The sequence below is a fragment of the Jaculus jaculus genome, chromosome 4 (genome assembly GCF_020740685.1).
Source record: "Jaculus jaculus isolate mJacJac1 chromosome 4, mJacJac1.mat.Y.cur, whole genome shotgun sequence".
Taxonomy (NCBI): domain Eukaryota; kingdom Metazoa; phylum Chordata; class Mammalia; order Rodentia; family Dipodidae; genus Jaculus; species Jaculus jaculus.
In genome coordinates, this window is record NC_059105.1 from 1,887,110 (window position 1) to 1,905,097 (window position 17,988).

At 48.3% G+C, this 17,988-nt stretch overlaps 1 protein-coding gene across 1 annotated transcript; it reads left to right on the forward strand.

Moving 5' to 3' along the window:
* Positions 1–16,735: 16,735 nt before the first annotated feature.
* Positions 16,736–17,674, forward strand: LOC101612998 (olfactory receptor 6B3). Its single transcript, XM_004667831.3, has one exon. It carries the CDS (start codon positions 16,736–16,738, stop codon positions 17,672–17,674), a length of 939 nt encoding a protein of 312 aa, XP_004667888.1.
* Positions 17,675–17,988: the final 314 nt, after the last annotated feature.

Here is a 17,988-nt window from a genome sequence, read left to right on the forward strand (position 1 = left end):
GATTTGCTTTCCCAGAAAGATCTGCCTATGATCACCAGCCACATGGTGAGATGGGGACTCTGTTCTCTCCTGTGTGGAACTTCATTTGCTGGTCTGGAAAAGTAGCCACATAGATTGTACTTTCTGGCTCCAGGTGAAGTTACTAGAATCTACTCATCAACTTCATGCCTTACTGGAGGATATGCAGGTCTCTCCCACACATTAAGAGTCTTCTCAAGGAAAAAAGAAAAGTGTCAGTTTTAAATTCAAACAGCAAACAGCTGTTGCTCCATCTTTAAGATTATTCAATGCTTTAAAGGAAATAATCAGGATAACAATTTGGCTTTTAAAGCATTATCTATATCGATGATTTGGAAATATTGGCTCACAAGCAAGTATTCATATGAATCTGAAAATACCAAATTAACTTATTTCCTCATCAATTTAAACTATAACTAAAATCATTCTGGGTGTGGTGGCTCACACCTTTAATCCCAGTACTTGGGAGGTAGATGTAGGAGGAACACTGTGAATTTGAGGTCACCTTGAGAGTACATAGTGAATTCCAGGTCAGCCTGGGCTAGATAAGACCTTACCTCAAAAAAAAAAAAATAAAAAGTATAACTAAAATCTTAAATAAAAGGACATCTCTGATCATGTTTCATATTCTTTGTCATTTCTAATTCTGGCCAGCCATGTTATGTCTTGATAGATTTTTTTCCCCCTTTACTAATATGTAGTGTCCTTCCCTATCTCTTCTAATTTTGGCTTGAAATCTAATTTGTTAGCTATGGGTATAGCTACTTCTACTTTTGTTGGCCTCCATTTGCTTGATGGATTATTTTCACCTGGAATTCAATCTGTAGTCCCAGGCTGGCCATGAACTCACAGTGATCCGCCAACCTCTGCCTCCCAAGTACAGGGATTAGAGGTGTGTAGCACCACACCAGGCTTTGTATCATGATTTTTAATCCAGTCACATAGTCTTCAAGGTTCAATTGGATGGCTAAGACCATTTCCATTTAGCACTGTTATTAAGGGATATTTTCTGATTCTTGATATTCTGTTTATGACTGATTCATATATTGTTTTTAATCATTTGTTCATATCATGGGTTTCATAGTTGACAGAGTTGGACATGTTTGATATTGAGTTTTTCTAGTTCTCATTTGGTCGTCTAATACTTTTATAAAAGTCATTCTTTCCTGAGCCAGTGATATATCTCAGTGGACAGAGCACTTCCCTAGCACACACGAAGCCCTGAGTTCTATCCTCAGCACACCATAAACCGGTGTGGTAGCATTTTAATCATAATATGACATGGGGAAATTCTTTTCTGGTCATGTACATTTGATATTGTGAATTGAATTCCAGGTCAGCCTGGGCTAGATAAGACCTTATCCATGTCTTTCACTAGACTTGGAATTGTTTTTAATTTGAGTATTTAATTTAATTGGCTTTAAAAACATTATCTATATTGCTGATATGGGAACATTGGCTCACAAGCAAGTACTCATATAAATTTTAAAATATCAAATTAACTTATGTCCTCATCAATTTAAACTAGAACTAGAAATAATTGAGTGTTCTATGCCTTTAGTTTGTTTCTTAATGTTTTCATGGATTCATAGATTTTGCTTCTTGACCATGTCCCAGAATTTTTTTTATTTTTTAATTTTTATTAACATTTTCCATGATCATAAAAAAATCCCATGGTAACTCCCTCCCTCCCCCCATACTTTCCCCTTTGAAATTCCATTCTCCATCATATTACCTCCCCATCTCAATCATTGCAGAATTCTTAAATGTTTTGGCCATGCTTAATTATTTATTGTTCTTATTGTTGTCTGAATATAGTATTTACTTGACTATATCCTCAATTCTTAATATTTTTAGTCTGATTTATATAGTCCATTAGTGATGCTTCCCACTCCCGGGTGTGGTGGTGCCTACTGGAGTTTTTATTTGGTTTGAGTTCTTCATTTTTAGCATTTCTTTTAATGTGAAAATTGCAATTTCCTTGCTCACATTTTCATCCTTGTTGCTGCCTTTTCTTTCTGTTTGTGTGTAGAGGGGTGTAGCTATGTTCATGATTTCTTGCAAAGCCCTGTGTGCTTGCCTGTGGCAGGGTAAACTCGCCTACCGTAGCACGCTGAATGTGGGCTGTCCCACTCCTCTGCCTATTCTTCAGCCAGAGCTGTACTTTCATGAGCTCTAGCTACTCCTTGTCCCTGACCCCCCAAGGACTGGGTTTACAGATGTGCATGGCCACTCCTACATGTTTGTGTACGGTCTGGGGGGTCAAGCTTGAAATAGTCTCGAAGGGTCTCCTCTGGCTCGCATGCTTGCATAGGAAGTGCTCTTAATCACTGAGCCATCTCTCTAGCCTTCGTACAGGATTTGAATTAATGCTCCTACTTCATTCACTTGCTTGTTTAAATCCTGTTTGATTGCACTAATTGTTTTTAAAAAAATAGAGTTATGAATTCATTGTCATTTCAGTATCTTTGGATTCAGTTATAGAATTGTGATCTTTTTTAAAAATTATTTATTTATTTATTTGACAGCAACAGACAGAGAGAGAAAGACACATAGAGGGAAAGAGAGAGAATGGGCGCGCCAGGGCTTCCAGCCTCTGCAAACGAACTCCAGACGCGTGCGCCCCCTTGTGCATCTGGCTAACATGGGACCTGGGGAACCGAGCCTCGAACCGGGGTCCTTAGGCTTCACAGGCAAGCGCTTAACCGCTAAGCCATCTCTCCAGCCCAGAATTGTGATCTCGTAGAGGTCTCAAGTTCCCTTGATTTTTCATATTTTGGCACTTATGGATTATGATTTGTCATTTGTTGGGCTTGCTATGTCTTCTGGATTTATTTGAGGGTCATCTTAGTGAGCAGCCTTCTTATGATGGGTAAATCTCCAGTACCACACAGAGTGGAGAAAATGAATTGCTCTAACAGCAACAATGCCAAACTAGATATACAAATACCACTGAAATCAATTAAGTACAATTATTACACCATCAGTGACCACAGAATATAAAATGAATAAATAATGTAGAGTAACCTATAACATTAAAAACAATAAAAGCAATATTAGTAATTCTAAGTGAGTGAAATAAAGGAAGTGGGCAGTGAAAGGAGAAAAAAGAAGAAGTAATATTAAATAAAATAAAAGAACAAAGTAAAAATATTAAGAGGATAGAGTGAAAAGAGGAAGAGATTAAAACCTGATTCCTCAGTAAAGAAAATAAGTAAATAAAATTAGGTAAATGCTGGAAGAAGAATAAAATAAACACATGAAATCTGAGCTGGGGAGATGTCTTAGTGCATTTACTATGCAAGAATGAGTATCTGAGTTTAGATTCCCAGTCTGCACATTAAAGCTGGAAGCTATGGTAGGCTTCTGTAATCCCAGTATGGATACAGCATGATGGGAGGCAGAGTCTGGAGAATTTCTCAGAAGCTTGTGAGCCACTGAGCCTGGAGAACTGCATGGTGAAAACCAATAAGAAACCCAGCCTCAAATGAGGTGGGAGGTGAGGACCCACCCAAAAGTTGTCCTCTGACCTCAACCTGCGTGTCTGCACACACACACACACACACACACACACACACACTTATCTATTATCTACACACACTCACTAAATAAAAATTTTTCATCATAAAATATTTTTTAAAAATAAGGTAAAAAAATTACAATGTAGTAAATAGAAAAAAAGGGAAATAAAAAAGAAGGAAAAGGGCCGGCGTGGTGGTGCACGTCTTTAATCCCAGCACTCAGGAGGCAGAAGTAGGAGGATCACTGTGAGTTCGAAGCCACCCTGAGACTACAGAGTAAATTCCAGATCAGCCTGAGCTAGAGTGAAACCCTGTCTTGAAAAAAAAAGAAGGAAAAAAAGAAAAGTTTTAAAAGTGGCAAATTCAAGTGGCTTCTTTTGGGGTCCTCTGATGTAGTGGTCCAAACGGAGGGGGGTTGGTGGGAGCTGGGGCCTCTTGTCTTTCCTATTCTCCAGGCTGGCGCTGAGCCTGGCCTGCAGATCAGGGGTCTGGCGGCCACAGTCACTCACCAGCTTCTCTTCCGCCTGACTTCATGGACTGTATGTGGAGCAGGTCCTCAGTGCTCCAGAGACTCTCTTTTTCTGTGTGCCCAGGGTGGTTAATTTCCAAGTGGAGGGACTCTCCCAAGTATGCTGGAAAGTGAGGAAAGCATGTGGAGCGTTGAAATCTGCACTGAAGGAGAGAACTGAGAGAACCCTGAACTCTGCTTACTCCTCTCAGGGCCTTGGGGTCCCGGCCAGCAGCGAACACCCTACTAGAGTGCTCAGGGCTTTCAGTGCCCCTGGCAGCAAACTGCACATGTTAGAGAGGCAGCTCCGAAGCAGAGCAGTCTGCTGGCCATGGACTCAGACGCGTTGGTTTCTGATTTTGTCCTCAGTGGGCATGGTTTGCTCATTATCCAAGAGAGCAGTGCCTGCAGCCACCACCACCATGCCCTGCCCAGCCCCAGGCCCTGCTGCTCAGTTGATCAGGATGTCCACATTTCCACTGCCATCTCCCATAGCCAGGCCCACCCAGACCCTGTCGCCAGCTATCCCCAGGCTCCCTGACTGGTCAGTGTCCCTTGCTTTCAGGGCCCCAGAGATAAGGTGATTAAAGCGTGGACATGACCAGGCGGGTCATCCTGACCACTGCTGTGCCCAAAGAGGTGTAGCTAAAATGCCTATGGAAAATAAGACAATGTTAAAAGTTCACAGCTCATCCAAAGAGGAAAGGAAAGGAGACACACACCCCAAGGGAAGAGGCAGAAACTACCATGAAAGATTCAAACACGCCATTAGCTACATCATAGGTTAATGGAATAATGCTTTAGTTAAAATAAAAATTTCAATTTGCGTTTTCAGATGCATGTCCTGATTTCAGAGTCGACAGCTTTGCTTTCACAGGGCAGGTTACTTTGAAAGCGTGTTGGCTCAGCCTCACTGTGGTGCCTGCCCCAGGATCCTGAGAGGCTGTGCCCTTTCCTCCGCGGTTTCCTGAGCTCGGGGGGACAGCAGTAAGCCGCCGTCTCCTCAGATAAATGCCCATTGCAAAGGCTGGACAGCATTGAGCCAGCCTTATCCCTTCCCAGGAAGAAGGGGACAGGGACGTGAGACAAGTAGAAGCATTTCCCAAAAGCCCTTGACAGCAGTGGCCGCACACAGCTCGACAAGTCTGCGCAATTTCCATCCTGTACTAAGCCCCAAGCTTAGACTCCGCCTTGGGGATGAGAGCTTCTGCTGCATTGCTCCGAAGGAAAGCCGTCCAACAGGGCTCTCTTCTCCTCTGAGTACCAGGGGCATCTGAGGTCAGCTGAGTGTGGCCACCGAGGCTTTGAAGAAGGCAGCGCGGTGGGAAGCCAGCCAGCCTCCGCGCCGCTTCTCTGCCTTTGCCAGCGCGTCGCCTGGCCTGTCTGGGCAGCGTCCCCTCCCCGCGCCGGCCTCTTCCTGCACGCGCAGGACTCTGCCCGCTCCCGGGGCTTGTGCAGAAGGCATGCCCCGTGGCGGAGGTGGTTCAGCCCTGCAGCCAAAGGGGAGCTCACCCCCTCTGTGGGGGTGAGGCGGAGGGGCGCGGGGAGACTGCTGGCCACGGCGCTGGCGTTTTCTTTTGAGAGAGAGAGAGCCGGGCCCAGGGGGGTTGAGAGAGAGAACGAACGCGGCGCCAGCACCGTTCAGCGGCTGAGAGCGAACTCCGTGTGCGTGCGCCCCGCGTGGGCATGCGGGGTATTGCCTGCTTGCATCACGGTTCAGTCTGGCAACACGTGGGACTTGGAGGATTCAAACCTGGGTTCTTAGGCTTCGCAGGCAAGCGCCTTAACCGCTAAGCCATCTCTCCAGCCCATGACCCCTGGTTTTTGTTGTGCAGAGAAAGACCATTCAAGCAAGAACAGCGAAAGATGGTCTAATGTCCCTGACTTGTGCCCAGGCACCCCAGAGCATCCATATCTGGTCTTCTTTGCCTTCCACAAGTCTTCCCACAAATTCCCACTGTTTGGAGGCTGGCTGAGAAGAGCCGGGCCCACTCTGCTTACTCTGTGGTGTACAGGATAATTTCAAGCTGTGCCCCAACTTAAGTCACTCCGTTTTATAAAGTAGCATTTTATAAGTATCAAGGTAGGGTGACATCTTAGTTACACCAGCATCAGTTTGGGAGCCAAGAGGCTCAAACTGATTAATAATTTCTGGCAATCAAGATTGACACCCAGAAACATTCCTATTTCATCAGGAACACCAGACACGTGAGCTTTTCCATCACCCTCAGCTGGGACCTTAGAAGAGAGGCACACCTCAATATTGAGAGATGATAGTCCGCTGACCCACAACATGGCATTTGTCACATACCTCACATAGAATTGCCAGAGCAAGATCTCCATCTGTCCCCCAACTTTGTGACATACAACCCAGTTCAGGCAGACTCCCAACTCTGCCTGCCACCCGGGCCTGCACTGGGCAGCTTTTGTCTGCACAGGTGCTTGGTGCCGCGTGCAGCTCTGGTGCAGCTCTCTGCTCTGCTTTTGGGTTCGCCCCCTGGGAACCGTGAAGCCTCTTTAACCCTCTCTTAGCCATTCCATAAGAACCTCATATGCATAATGGTGAAGTTTAATGTGTGATCTGAGAGTTACTAAAATCATTAATCAAAATCAGAATAATGGCTGGAGAGATGGCTCAGAGATTAAATGCTCTTGTTTGCAAAGCCTAACGGCCAAGATTCAATTATTAAGTACCCGCATAAAGCCAATTGAACAAAGTGACACATGCATCTGGAGTTCATTTGCAGTGGCAAGAGGCACTGGCACGTCCATTCTCATTCCCCCCCCCCCTCTCTCTCTCTCTCTCTCTCTCTCTCTGTCCTTGAAAATAAAATAAAAAAACTATACAAATATTAGAATGGAATAAAAGAAGCCATGCTTTCCAATGGCTGCAAATACAGTGTGACATCAAGAACCCTCAGTAATGCCGGTACAGCTGTGGACTTGTGGTCACTAGATAAGTTGATATGGTCCAAAGACACAAATGTGTATTGTCATTGTCACAACATGTTCACAACAGTGACAGCCTTGGGGCACTATCCTTTCCAAGGTAGAAAATACCTGTTTCTCTGCTGAGTCTCCTGTAAGTTGTCTCAGGATCAACACTTCTCCAAACAGCTGTCACTTGGTTTCTGCTGTAATGTCACTTCTGGCGAGCTCACAGTCAGCAATGGCATTACCTCCGTTTTCAGCAGAACTTCTGGATGTGGCAATGGTGGTTATATGGATGACTCTGATTAAAGCTGGAATAAAAAGTAGGGACATGCAAAATGCTTTTCATCACTGTCAGAGACACAGTTCTTGGGGTTGGCTGGGGCTGAGATAGTTGTTTCATCAGCTTTCACAAAGATCTAAATACTTAACAATCAGCGTTCCAAAGCCCAGACTGGGCGTGGTGGCTTGTGCATTCAATCCCAGCACTCAGGAGGCTGTCAGGGGATCACTGTGAGTCTGAGGCCAGCCTGGGCTCAGAGTGAGTTCAAAGTCAGCCTGACCTTGAGTGACACCCTGCTTCAACCACTCTCCCTTTCCCTCCCCCACCCAAAATAGTTGGAACTAAGTCCTGATCCACAGGAGGGAGCTCATGCCTGGTTCTGATCAGAGGCCTGTGGCTGGGAGGTCCTGGGTGCTAGGAGGGAAGCTACTTCTGCTCTTTGGCTAAACAACTACGTTGTGCCTGTTGAATTGGCCCCGAAATACTTATGTCTATGCCAAAAAGCTACTGCTACTCTCAGCTTTGGTTAGAGAAGCTTCTTGTGGCAGTTCGTGGTGACTGACTACTAGGGCGACTCAAAGCGCATCAGAGTGCTGAGGGTAAGAGCTGAGTGCCGGTGCTGAATGAGTCATCCCTATCACGCTCTCCAAGGCTCCGAGAGCGCTGAGAAGAGGGGCAGAAAGAATGTAAGAGCCAGGGTATGGAACACTATCTTTCCGATGTGAAATCTTCATTGCACTCATGACCTCATGGCAACTGTTGTTACCTGTATAAGACTTGTACAATATTGGGCCCATCAACATCTCCCCTCATGTATGGTGGGGGAGGGCATCAAAGTAGAAGAGGGAAAAGTCGGAAAGAAGAACGATTTATTGAGCTGACTCCGTGTCAGCAGGTGAACCACCCCTAGCACAGCAGCCAGGGCCCAGGTGAAACCACAGAGGCAGCGGCGAGATGAGCAAGGGGGCTGCTTCCATGGTGAGCTGACAGCCTGCGCCAGGGTGATGGAGACAGACACTGAGGAGACTCAGAATGCACAAAGCAGGAATCCAGAAGCCGCTGACAGCTCAACACCAAAGTAAACTTAAAGCACCCCCCTGCCCCCACGGCTCAGGGGATTTTGTGGAAGAAGGACGGAAAGAATGTAAGAGCCACAGGCGGGAGGGAATATTCACAGGTATTTCCCCCCATGATTGACTGTTGCTCTCACAACTCATAACCTGCAACTACATGGTGAATACCAGCAATCCCACAACCCTCAGTGGAGTGGTGGAGGCAGGGAGGCAGAGAATGATGGTACCAACACATGGAATATCCATATAGTTTCAACTTTATGAAAGAAACCTTCAATTGTACATTCTAGACAGTCATAGTTAAACAATTGAAATTTACTTATTTATTTATTCATTTAGGGTCTCACTCTAGCCCAAGCTGACCTGGAATTCACTCTGTAGTCTCAGGGTGGCCTCGAACTCACAGCTATCCTCCTACCTCTGCCTCCCTGAGTGCTGAGATTGAAGGTGTGCGCCGCCATGCCCGGCTTGAAATATATTTAAAAAACAGAAAGATTCATTGGAAAGGTGTGAGGACAAGAGTAGGTAACAGGAGATTGTTATGATCAAAATACTCTATTCTCTGTCTGCCCTGTCCCATCCTGTCCGCAGTCTGCACTCCTCCTTTGCGAGGGAAGCGCTGGCAAAGCCCGCGGACGCCCCCCAGTGGCCAATACTGGGATTTGGAGCCAGAAAATGTCCCGCTGCACTGTCAGGATATCTTTGAGAGAAAAGACATCTAGGTTGCTTTGGACCACCGACAATGCCTCTAGGACCTACGCACGTCAAAAACTCTGGGAGCCTGAACTACCTAACCATAATTCTCCGGTGATATTGGGAGCTGGTATTAGTAAGTAAAGGAAGCCAGGCTCCCCACACTCTTGCTACACACAGCCTCTTCCCACGTGCCTGCTCACCAGCTCACATGCGTTCCTGCCAGGGGGTCCTTGGTGCCATCCCACGACACAGCCAGCCCCTTGCCAGCTGTGACCTCCTGATCTTGAACACCTTAGACTTCCGGAGATTTTTGAGCCAAATAACCTCCTTTCTTTATAAATTACCCAGTATTTTGTTGTAGACCCTGAAAATGGGCCAAGATTGGGCCTATAGATGTCACTGTGCAGAGTTGAGCGTCTCTTCTATTAGGACATGCTGATGTCCTTACAGGACTGGGAGACATGTGGGGCCAATGAGGGGACATCTGGTGCACTCCCTTCAGGCGGCCAGCAGGGTGGGGCCATGGGGTGAGTGTGTGGTGCTGCACGCAGACTCCGGGGAGACCCACCGGCTGGAGCTCCATGTCACCCACCTGAAGGGACACTCACCTGGCCTAAGTTTTGTGTTCCTGGCGGCATATGTATTACAAAGGGCAGAGCCTGGAACTGCTTGGCCAGCCTGTACCAATGGAGATGCATCTCCCCAAATCAAGGAGACATTTCGCAGTTGTGTTGTCCAGTGGTGAGCAGGGAGGTGCCGTGTCATGGTCGTGTGGCCTTCTGTGTGTCTCCTCAGAACCGATGGATAGAAGTGGGTAGAACAGCCCTGTGGCTGCCTGACGCATCTTCTTGAATCTGCTTGTCTTCAATGACAAGGGAAAGGAGGCTCCCAAAGATAGACTCCTCCTCATCTGGGCGTCTGGGGAGGGCTGGGACATGTTGGCTCCACCACATTCTCCTATCACCATGACCTTTTCCTCCCTCCCGCTGCAGTGCCGAGGGACTGCAGACTGTGCTGCTGGAGTCAGAGATGATTCCTAGGAGAAACGGGGACAGTGTGCAAGATCTCTTCAGAACTCTGGGCCAGAATTTCTGAGTGCCGCAGAGGTGGGCTGCGCCTTCTCTGTGTCTGGGAAACCTGAGGAGGGAAGCCACTGGGCTGCCTGGAGGGTGAGAGGCATCTTTCCTTTGGGCCTATGACCTCCTGGCTTGAAAAGGTGTTGCTAAGGGCCCTTGGGTGGGGCACATTAAGTCTGCCATCTAGACAAGCCCTCAGTGCCTGAAACCAACAACCCTTTCGAAGGGGGACACAGTTGAGTCAGCCAGTGACAAATGGAGAGAAGGGGGACATGTTGGGTATGCACAGGGGAGGTCCAGATGGCTTCTAGAACAAAGCAGTGTGATGTCCTTGCTCTTGAGAAGTCAAACATTCCGTACAGGTGGTGTTTGAAGGTGATGTACACCTGTAATCCCAACTTGGGAAGTGGAGGCAGCAGGAGCAGAAATTCAAGGTGATTCTTGGTTACACAGTGAATTCAAGGCTAGCCTGCACTACAAAAGACTCTGTCTCAAAGAAAAAAAAACACCTAAATACTCATCTAGAGGAAGGATAATCAAGGAGCCCTTAGCAGAGTGAGAATCTCTCCATGGCTGATGAAGAGCATGATGGGGGACACCCAAGGTTATTCCAAGAACCCCGAGGTCCTAGGGACTTTACAAAGGAAGGATGGCTCATTTCAGTGGCTTAGGTTGATTAATATTCACTTCTGGAGCTGGAAAGGAGCCTCTGTCCCTAAAGCTCATGGTCTGTGGGAAAGATGGGCTCCTGTCTCTGGTGCATTGGCTGCTCAGTGAGAAGATGGAGAGACACAGCCTAGAGGAGGAAAACATGCAGGCACACATCACACCTGGGGTGGCGGCTCACACCTGTAATCCCAGAACTCGGGAGGCTGAGATCAGTGAATCATCCTGAGTTCAAGGCCAGCCTGGGCTACAGAATGAATTACAGGTCAGCCTGGGCTAGAGTACAACCCTGCCTCAAAACCAACCAACCAACAAACAAACAAACAAACAAATAGAAAGACATAAGTTACTATAAACTTATCTGACAGTATGAATAAGGAACTCCTCCAAATCAATAAAAGATACTGTGAACCCAGTTTAAAGGGGGACAGGCCTGACATGGCATTTCTCAAGGAAGATGTCAGCCAGCCCCAGAGAGCCATCCTCGCCCCTGCCCAACTTTCCTAGCAGTGGGGAAATGCAAGGAAAAGCTAGTGGATGATGAGCACAGAGAAATGCACTCATGCCCTCCACTCAGGGTTCCTGTGCAGGGCAGGGCTGCTGTGTCCTCAACCAGGACAGCGGGCTTCTTCCCAGCTTGAGGAGATGATGGACAGAATGGCGGTGAGTGATGTCACTCATGAATTGAGGGATTGAGCAAGGTCCCATCTCACATTTTCCTTGGACTAGACCTGGCCATTGTATCTAGAAAGGTTCTCCAGCCCCCAAAGCTGTGTTCAGAATAGGGCTTGTGTGGCCAGAGACTGAGTGGATAGTTCTGCCAAGGGCGTGCATGCCCAGACAGCATGCTGGAGGCGAGCAGCAGTGATGCTAAAATGACAACTCTCCTACCAGCCTGCTCTGGCCTGCCTCTTAGCCACTTTCTGTCCAGTACAGAGGACCCAAGCTAATTGGTAGTATGGGGTGGCTGCACTTCACTGTGGGGTAATTGGACCCTGGAGTCCCACATCCCTGCACTGGGGAAGGAAGCCAAGCCTCCCTTCTTCCCCCCTGGTGCCTTCTTTAAACCAGCTTTGGCTCACAGCATGCAAGCTGCTCTTAGAACTGGCCAGGCTGCAGCAGAGGCCAGCCAGCCGCAGGTGTCAGTGCCCAGACACGAATCTTCAGGATGCACCAGGCTGAGATGGACAAGTAGACTCCTGCAGATCTCCAAGGTAGGTTCTCATGGCATCCTCTCTGAGTAAGAGACTGCGGGCCCCACACATGATATTGCCATGTAGGTGACCCTTGCCCCAGCCCCCTGCCCACACTCTCTCCAGCACCCTCTCCTTGCATGCTAACCCCATCCCCAGTCACGGTTCCCATTTCCCTCTCTCCTCCCCTCTATTTGCCTGCCCCTTACTGGATCTCTCCCTGACTCCCACACCAGAAAAACAGACAAAACTACCACACTTCAACATAGCGAATGCTGGTGCCTGCTCTTCCCTGCCCACCCTCATGGCCACCTACCTGTCTACCTGCACGTGCCCCTTCCCGCCTGCCTGTGGAGGGACCCAGGGGACAGGGACATCAAAAAGGCCACATTTCCAGTGCCCTATAGCGGAGAACCAGCCCCATGTGCTGTCAGGGCAGGCGAGGCTGCAAGCCAGCTGGTGCTGCTATTTTCAGAACCTCACCTTTGCTGTGCCCTGCCTTCGAGTGATGATCAGAGCAGAGCATGCAGCAGCCTGCAGAAGTGCCCCGCCTATTCTCTGCCCCTTTGCTGTCCCTCTTCCTCCTGCTCCCATCTCTCATTCACTTGTCCCATTGTTGGTGAGACCAGAAAGAACTACATGGCTTCCTAGAAAACGGACTCAAGGTCATGCTGAGAGCAGCTCCCTTCTCCATCTTGCTCCAGCATAGTGGGCACAGAGGCTGAGAGAGAGAAGCCCATTGAAAAGCAAGACATCCCCTTTTCCTGACCCCATTGTGGGGACAGCAGCCCTAGCCCTGAACTGTGATAAAAACTCACATGCAGTCTTGCCTCCAATCCTAGACTCTGGGTCAATCCCAAACTCCATCCTGGCATAGAGATCCTCATTCCTCCTACATAGTTTGGCCTGGACTCTGGATGGGGCTGGGAATCTGTGGGAACAGGTGTGGCATGGGCAGGTGTTCCACATTTCCAAGTCCCCCATTTCTCAGACTTTGCCATGGTGACCTTTGGCACCTGCCTGTTCCCCTCCATTGTGGCTCTGACCTCAGGATGGGCATGTTTCCCAGGCTTCTACTAGGTGCTGACATTCACCCAAAAGATTCTAGAAAGACTTTTGTTGACTATTGGTAAATGTGCAACTTCTGTTATGTCTGTGAGCAACAGGTTTGAGCTTCATAATGCTTTCAAAGGAAATAAGCTTTGACATACAGGGAGCCAAAAGATGAGAAGTTAGTGGCCATTCTTTGTATTCCACACTTCCCAAGTGTGTCCTGAGAGGGTTCTGCTCCTGCCAGCCTCACGGCTCTGCTGTGCCTCCTCCACTGAGATGCGCTCTCTGCTCCCAGACGCTCCTGGCGCTTCCCCGCTGGATCACCAGCGGCCTCCTGCTATCAGTCAGACCGCCCTTTCCAGTCCTGTGCCCCTACCTGCCCTCTCTCTCTTTTGTCATTATTTTTTGTTCATTTTTATTTATTTATTTGAGAGCGACAAAGTGAGAGAGAAATAGAAAGAGGGAGAGAGAGAAAGAATGGGCATGCACGAACTCCATACGCGTGTGCCCCCTTGTGCATCTGGCTTACATGGGTCCTGGGGCATTGAGCCTCGAACCAGGGTCCTTAGGCTTCACAGGCAAGTGCTTAACCGCTAAGCCATCTCTCCAGCCCCTTCTCTTAGCACTACCTCCACCCTCCTGCCTCAGCGTGGGCCCCTCTTCTCGACTTGCACCCTTGTGGCACACCCGGTCTCTCGTCTTTCTCCTTGCTGTCAATTTGTTTCTTCCTGGGACTATGTCAGGGAAACGTGTTGGGCTTCCTTTAGGACACATCAGGACACTGGCCATGGCCTGAGCCGAGTTGCCTCCTCCTGAGGTGACCAGTAGCTTCATACTTCCCCCTTCCTTTCTTGTTCTTTGCAGGGGTCATTTAGAATGGAGGTGGGTCACTTCACTGCTCATCAGAATGAGCGTCAAAATCTCATGATGGCCCCTAAGGTCCTTTATGTCCTCCTCCACCATCCATACCAACCCTGGGGTCCTGGCCCACACACTTAGCTGGACATCCCTGGCTGCCTGTATGCACTCCAGGCCTGCCCCTGCCCTGGCCTCACTGTGCACCGCAGTGGTTCACATGACCAGGGAAGAAACAAGGCCTAGCAGAGCGGAGGTTCCCAGTGAAGCATCTGAGACCACGGCTTTTCCTTGAGGCATCCTCAGCTGTGCGCAGCATCTGGTGACCCTTTCTGCTTGTTCAGAGGGCAGTCCTTTCATATGAGCCCTTCGCAGTCACCCTTGCAGGGTCACCTTTCATATTCTTACTAACAGCACCTCTTTTCATTGGGAGGGAGGGTCTAAGAGGGCCGGGGTGAGACACCTACCTGGCTCTCAACTTGAGGCTCTCCACTCCTTAAGTTTAGGAGTCCCACTTTTCCTTAACCACTAAGGCTATGTGAGTGTCTGTCTTCCCTACTGCCCATCCTTCTCAGCTCAAAGCAAATTTCTGCTGCTACTTATCAATGCTCCTCTTTTCTTAAGGAATTTAAGTTGATTTTAGATTTCCTCAATTTGCTTTATTATCCCTCTGAGTTGAGTACTCCGTTTCCCTTACCGGTTAAATAACAAAAGCATCCTGCTGAGGCTGTCCACAGTGCTAGCCTCACGGCTCGGGCTGCATCTAATGCACACAGTACCAGCATGTTGTGTGTGGTGTGCTGGCTGCTCTGGCCCTCGCTGACCTGGCAGGGAGCAGTTGGCTGTACCCTTCCTTGCTGTGATTAGGAGTTGGGTCTACTCTGATGCTAGCTAATTTCAATTTTCTCTGCAATTTCACTTGAGAAAACAGGGAATCTAAGCTAAGTGAAGGGTCACATCTGTGATCCCAGCATTCAGGGGACAAGGAAAGAATCTTGACTTCAAAATCAGCCTGGGCTATACAGTGAGGCTCTGCCTAAAAAAAAAAAAAAAAAAAAAAAACCCACTAAAACATAAACACAAATAATAAAAAGAAATAACTGAGCCTCTTGTGCTGTTACAGATGACTTCTCCACATTTTCTCTAGGGCTGTAAGAAAGACATTCTCGAAGGAGCTGAGTTTAGTAGCCCTCACTCAGATCAACACTGCACCTCACAATACAGATAAACCCAATTTATTGTGACCTGAGAGATTGGTCAAGTAGAGATGTGCAATCAAGTCCACTGTAACTGTTCCATCTCTACCTACTTCTACTTCTCTGTAGTTTTCTGATCTGCTGAAATCACACTTTTTGCTGAAAGACAGGTAAGTGCAATCCACTGTTTGGGAGCATGAGTTTTACTTAACAATTTTGAAAGCATGCTTCCTTTTCTTTTGTATGCCTGAATGGAGGCTTTAATTCCAAGTGGGGTTGCGTGCTCAGGTGTGACTTGCAGACGTCATGTGGTAGGCTCTCTTTCTAAAGGCAGGAGTCTTTCTCCTTGCCCAGTGACTTCTTCCTGTTTCCATTTGTCCTCATGCATCCAGTCATGGCTGTGTCACCCTAGCCCACTCTGTAGTCCAGGATGACCTTGAACTCACAGCGATTCTCTACAACCTCCAAGTGCTGGGATTAACAGCATGTGCCACCATGTGCATCTTATTATATCTAATTGTATGTGTTTATTTCCTTTATCTTATATCCTTTTATTGTTCTTTCAACACATATAAATTCAACATCCTTTTAAGAACTATTACTTACCCTGAATAAATTTAAAAACATGTTACCCTAATTAAAAACTCCAAGCATAAAATAGTCTTGACTTCCTCCTTTGAAATAAGGCAAAGCATATATTTTAGCTATTATAATCTTAGTCATCCCAGGGTTTTCCTCATGTATGTAAACAGCTCTTGCCTTTTTCCCACATAAGTATTTTTCATCCCTCTCCCCCCCACCCAGCTGACAAGGACCGGCTGATACTTGCCCTGAGTGTGTCACTACCCCAGCAGGGTCCGCAGCACTGAGGGCTGTTGGAAGGTGTGTGTTCCCTTCATGGCAGCCCTTCCCTACAGGAATGCTTGGCCCAAGGTCACTGTTGCATCTCCCACAGCTATGTGGCATTTGAGTTTCACACTGAAGGGGGCTTGTGAGTCCTCACTCAGAACAGATGTCAGAAGCTCAGCTCACTGCCACTTTCACACACTGCACACTGGTCACATACCGTCACCCTGCCATTGGACACTTCTCTATTGTTTTCTGGACTCTTAGGTTTTCACTGAAAAAGTAAAGCTAACCCAGTGATCTTGCATTATACTGGTTTTACTAGCCTGGACCCAGCACCCACCAAACCAGGAGCCCTGCTGGTATCATCTCCTTATGAAAGTCCCCTTTGAAGCCAAACAAAGGCTCACCATCGACTAATATAGAAGAAATAGTAAGACACAAACCGATAAACCCAGGTGACCCTGACCATCGTGGCTCATTGCCTGGAGAAGCATGAAAGCCAGGGATTTTCCATGGGCTCACTGGAGGATTCCAGATCACAAATTACACAGCCTATAGTCACTGTGATATATATATGTGGGAGGTAGAGGGGTGTGGACACTCTTTCTAGAGCCCAATCTCATGGTGACATGGAACTCATGCCACCTGCTGCTAAATGCTGAGCCTGTAGGGTGTGTCTTTCTTCTTCCCTGGTGCTTGCAAGAGCCAGTTGTGCCATCCTTGGGCCAAATTCACTTGCACCTCTCCCGCTCTCTCTCTCTCTCTCTCTCTCTCGGCTGCTTTCCACTGCCTCGCTGATCTTTGCAGGTGCAGGAGGATGAAGGGGGAGAACGTCACCAAGGTCAGTGCATTCATCCTGCTGGGCTTCCCCACAGGCCCCGGGCTTCAGTACGCGCTCTTCCTCCTCTTCCTGCTCACCTACCTCTTTGTGCTGGTGGAGAACCTGACCATCATCCTCACTGTCTGGAGCAGTGCCTCCCTACACAGGCCCATGTACTACTTCCTGGGCATTATGTCAACTTTGGAGATCTGGTATGTGTGTGACATCATCCCCAAGATGCTGGACGGCTTCCTCCTGCAGCGCAAACGCATCTCGTTCATCGGGTGCATGACTCAGCTCTACTTCTTCAGCTCCCTGGTGTGCACTGAGTGTGTGCTCCTGGCCTCCATGGCCTACGACCGCTACGTGGCCATCTGCCACCCCCTACGCTACCAAGTCATCATGACCACAGGACTGTGTGTCCAGCTCGTGGCCTTCTCTTTTGCAAGTGGCTTCACCATCTCTATGATCAAGGTCTACTTCATTTCCAGTGCCACGTTCTGTGGCTCCAATGTCTTGAACCACTTCTTCTGTGACATCTCCCCCATCCTCAAGCTGGCCTGCACCGACTTCTCTACTGCAGAGCTGGTGGACTTCATCTTGGCCTTCCTCATCCTGGTGTTCCCGCTCCTGGCCACTGTTCTGTCCTATGGACACATCACGCTGGCCGTGCTGCGCATCCCTTCTGCCACGGGCCGCTGGAGAGCCTTCTCCACCTGTGCCTCCCACCTCACTGTCGTCACCATCTTCTATACGGCCTTGCTTTTCATGTATGTGCGGCCTCAGGCCATTGACACCCGGAGTTCCAACAAGCTCATCTCTGTTCTGTACACTGTCCTCACGCCCATCTTGAACCCCCTGATCTACTGCCTGAGGAACGCGGAGTTTAAAGATGCCTTGAGAAAGGCCATGGGCTTGAGTGGAGCCCTGTCATAGGAGGGGACACTTCTGCTTTCTGGAGCCGTCTCTGAGAACGTACAGCCTTGGTGATGAAACGGTTGGCTTGCAACTGTGGAACATGCACTGCTGTGGTGCTGCACTCGAAGAGCCTCTTCTGCATCTGCTTCTCTCCTTCAGTTCACAGCAGGGAGTGCCGTAGGTGGGGTTGGTGTCATAGTTCCAGGCTGGGCTTTTAGCATGTGAGTAAAATAGAACTTGGTAAAGTTGAGTGCATTTCTTTACCTTTTAAAATGACCTTCCACAGGCCGGGGCCAAGGTTCAGTCGGCACAGTGCTTGCCTCACAAGCGGG

What these genes read in the sequence shown, in the direction of transcription:
- LOC101612998 (XM_004667831.3), top strand. Translation starts at nt 16,736, where the DNA reads ATGAAGGGGGAGAACGTCACCAAGGTCAGTGCATTCATCCTGCTGGGC.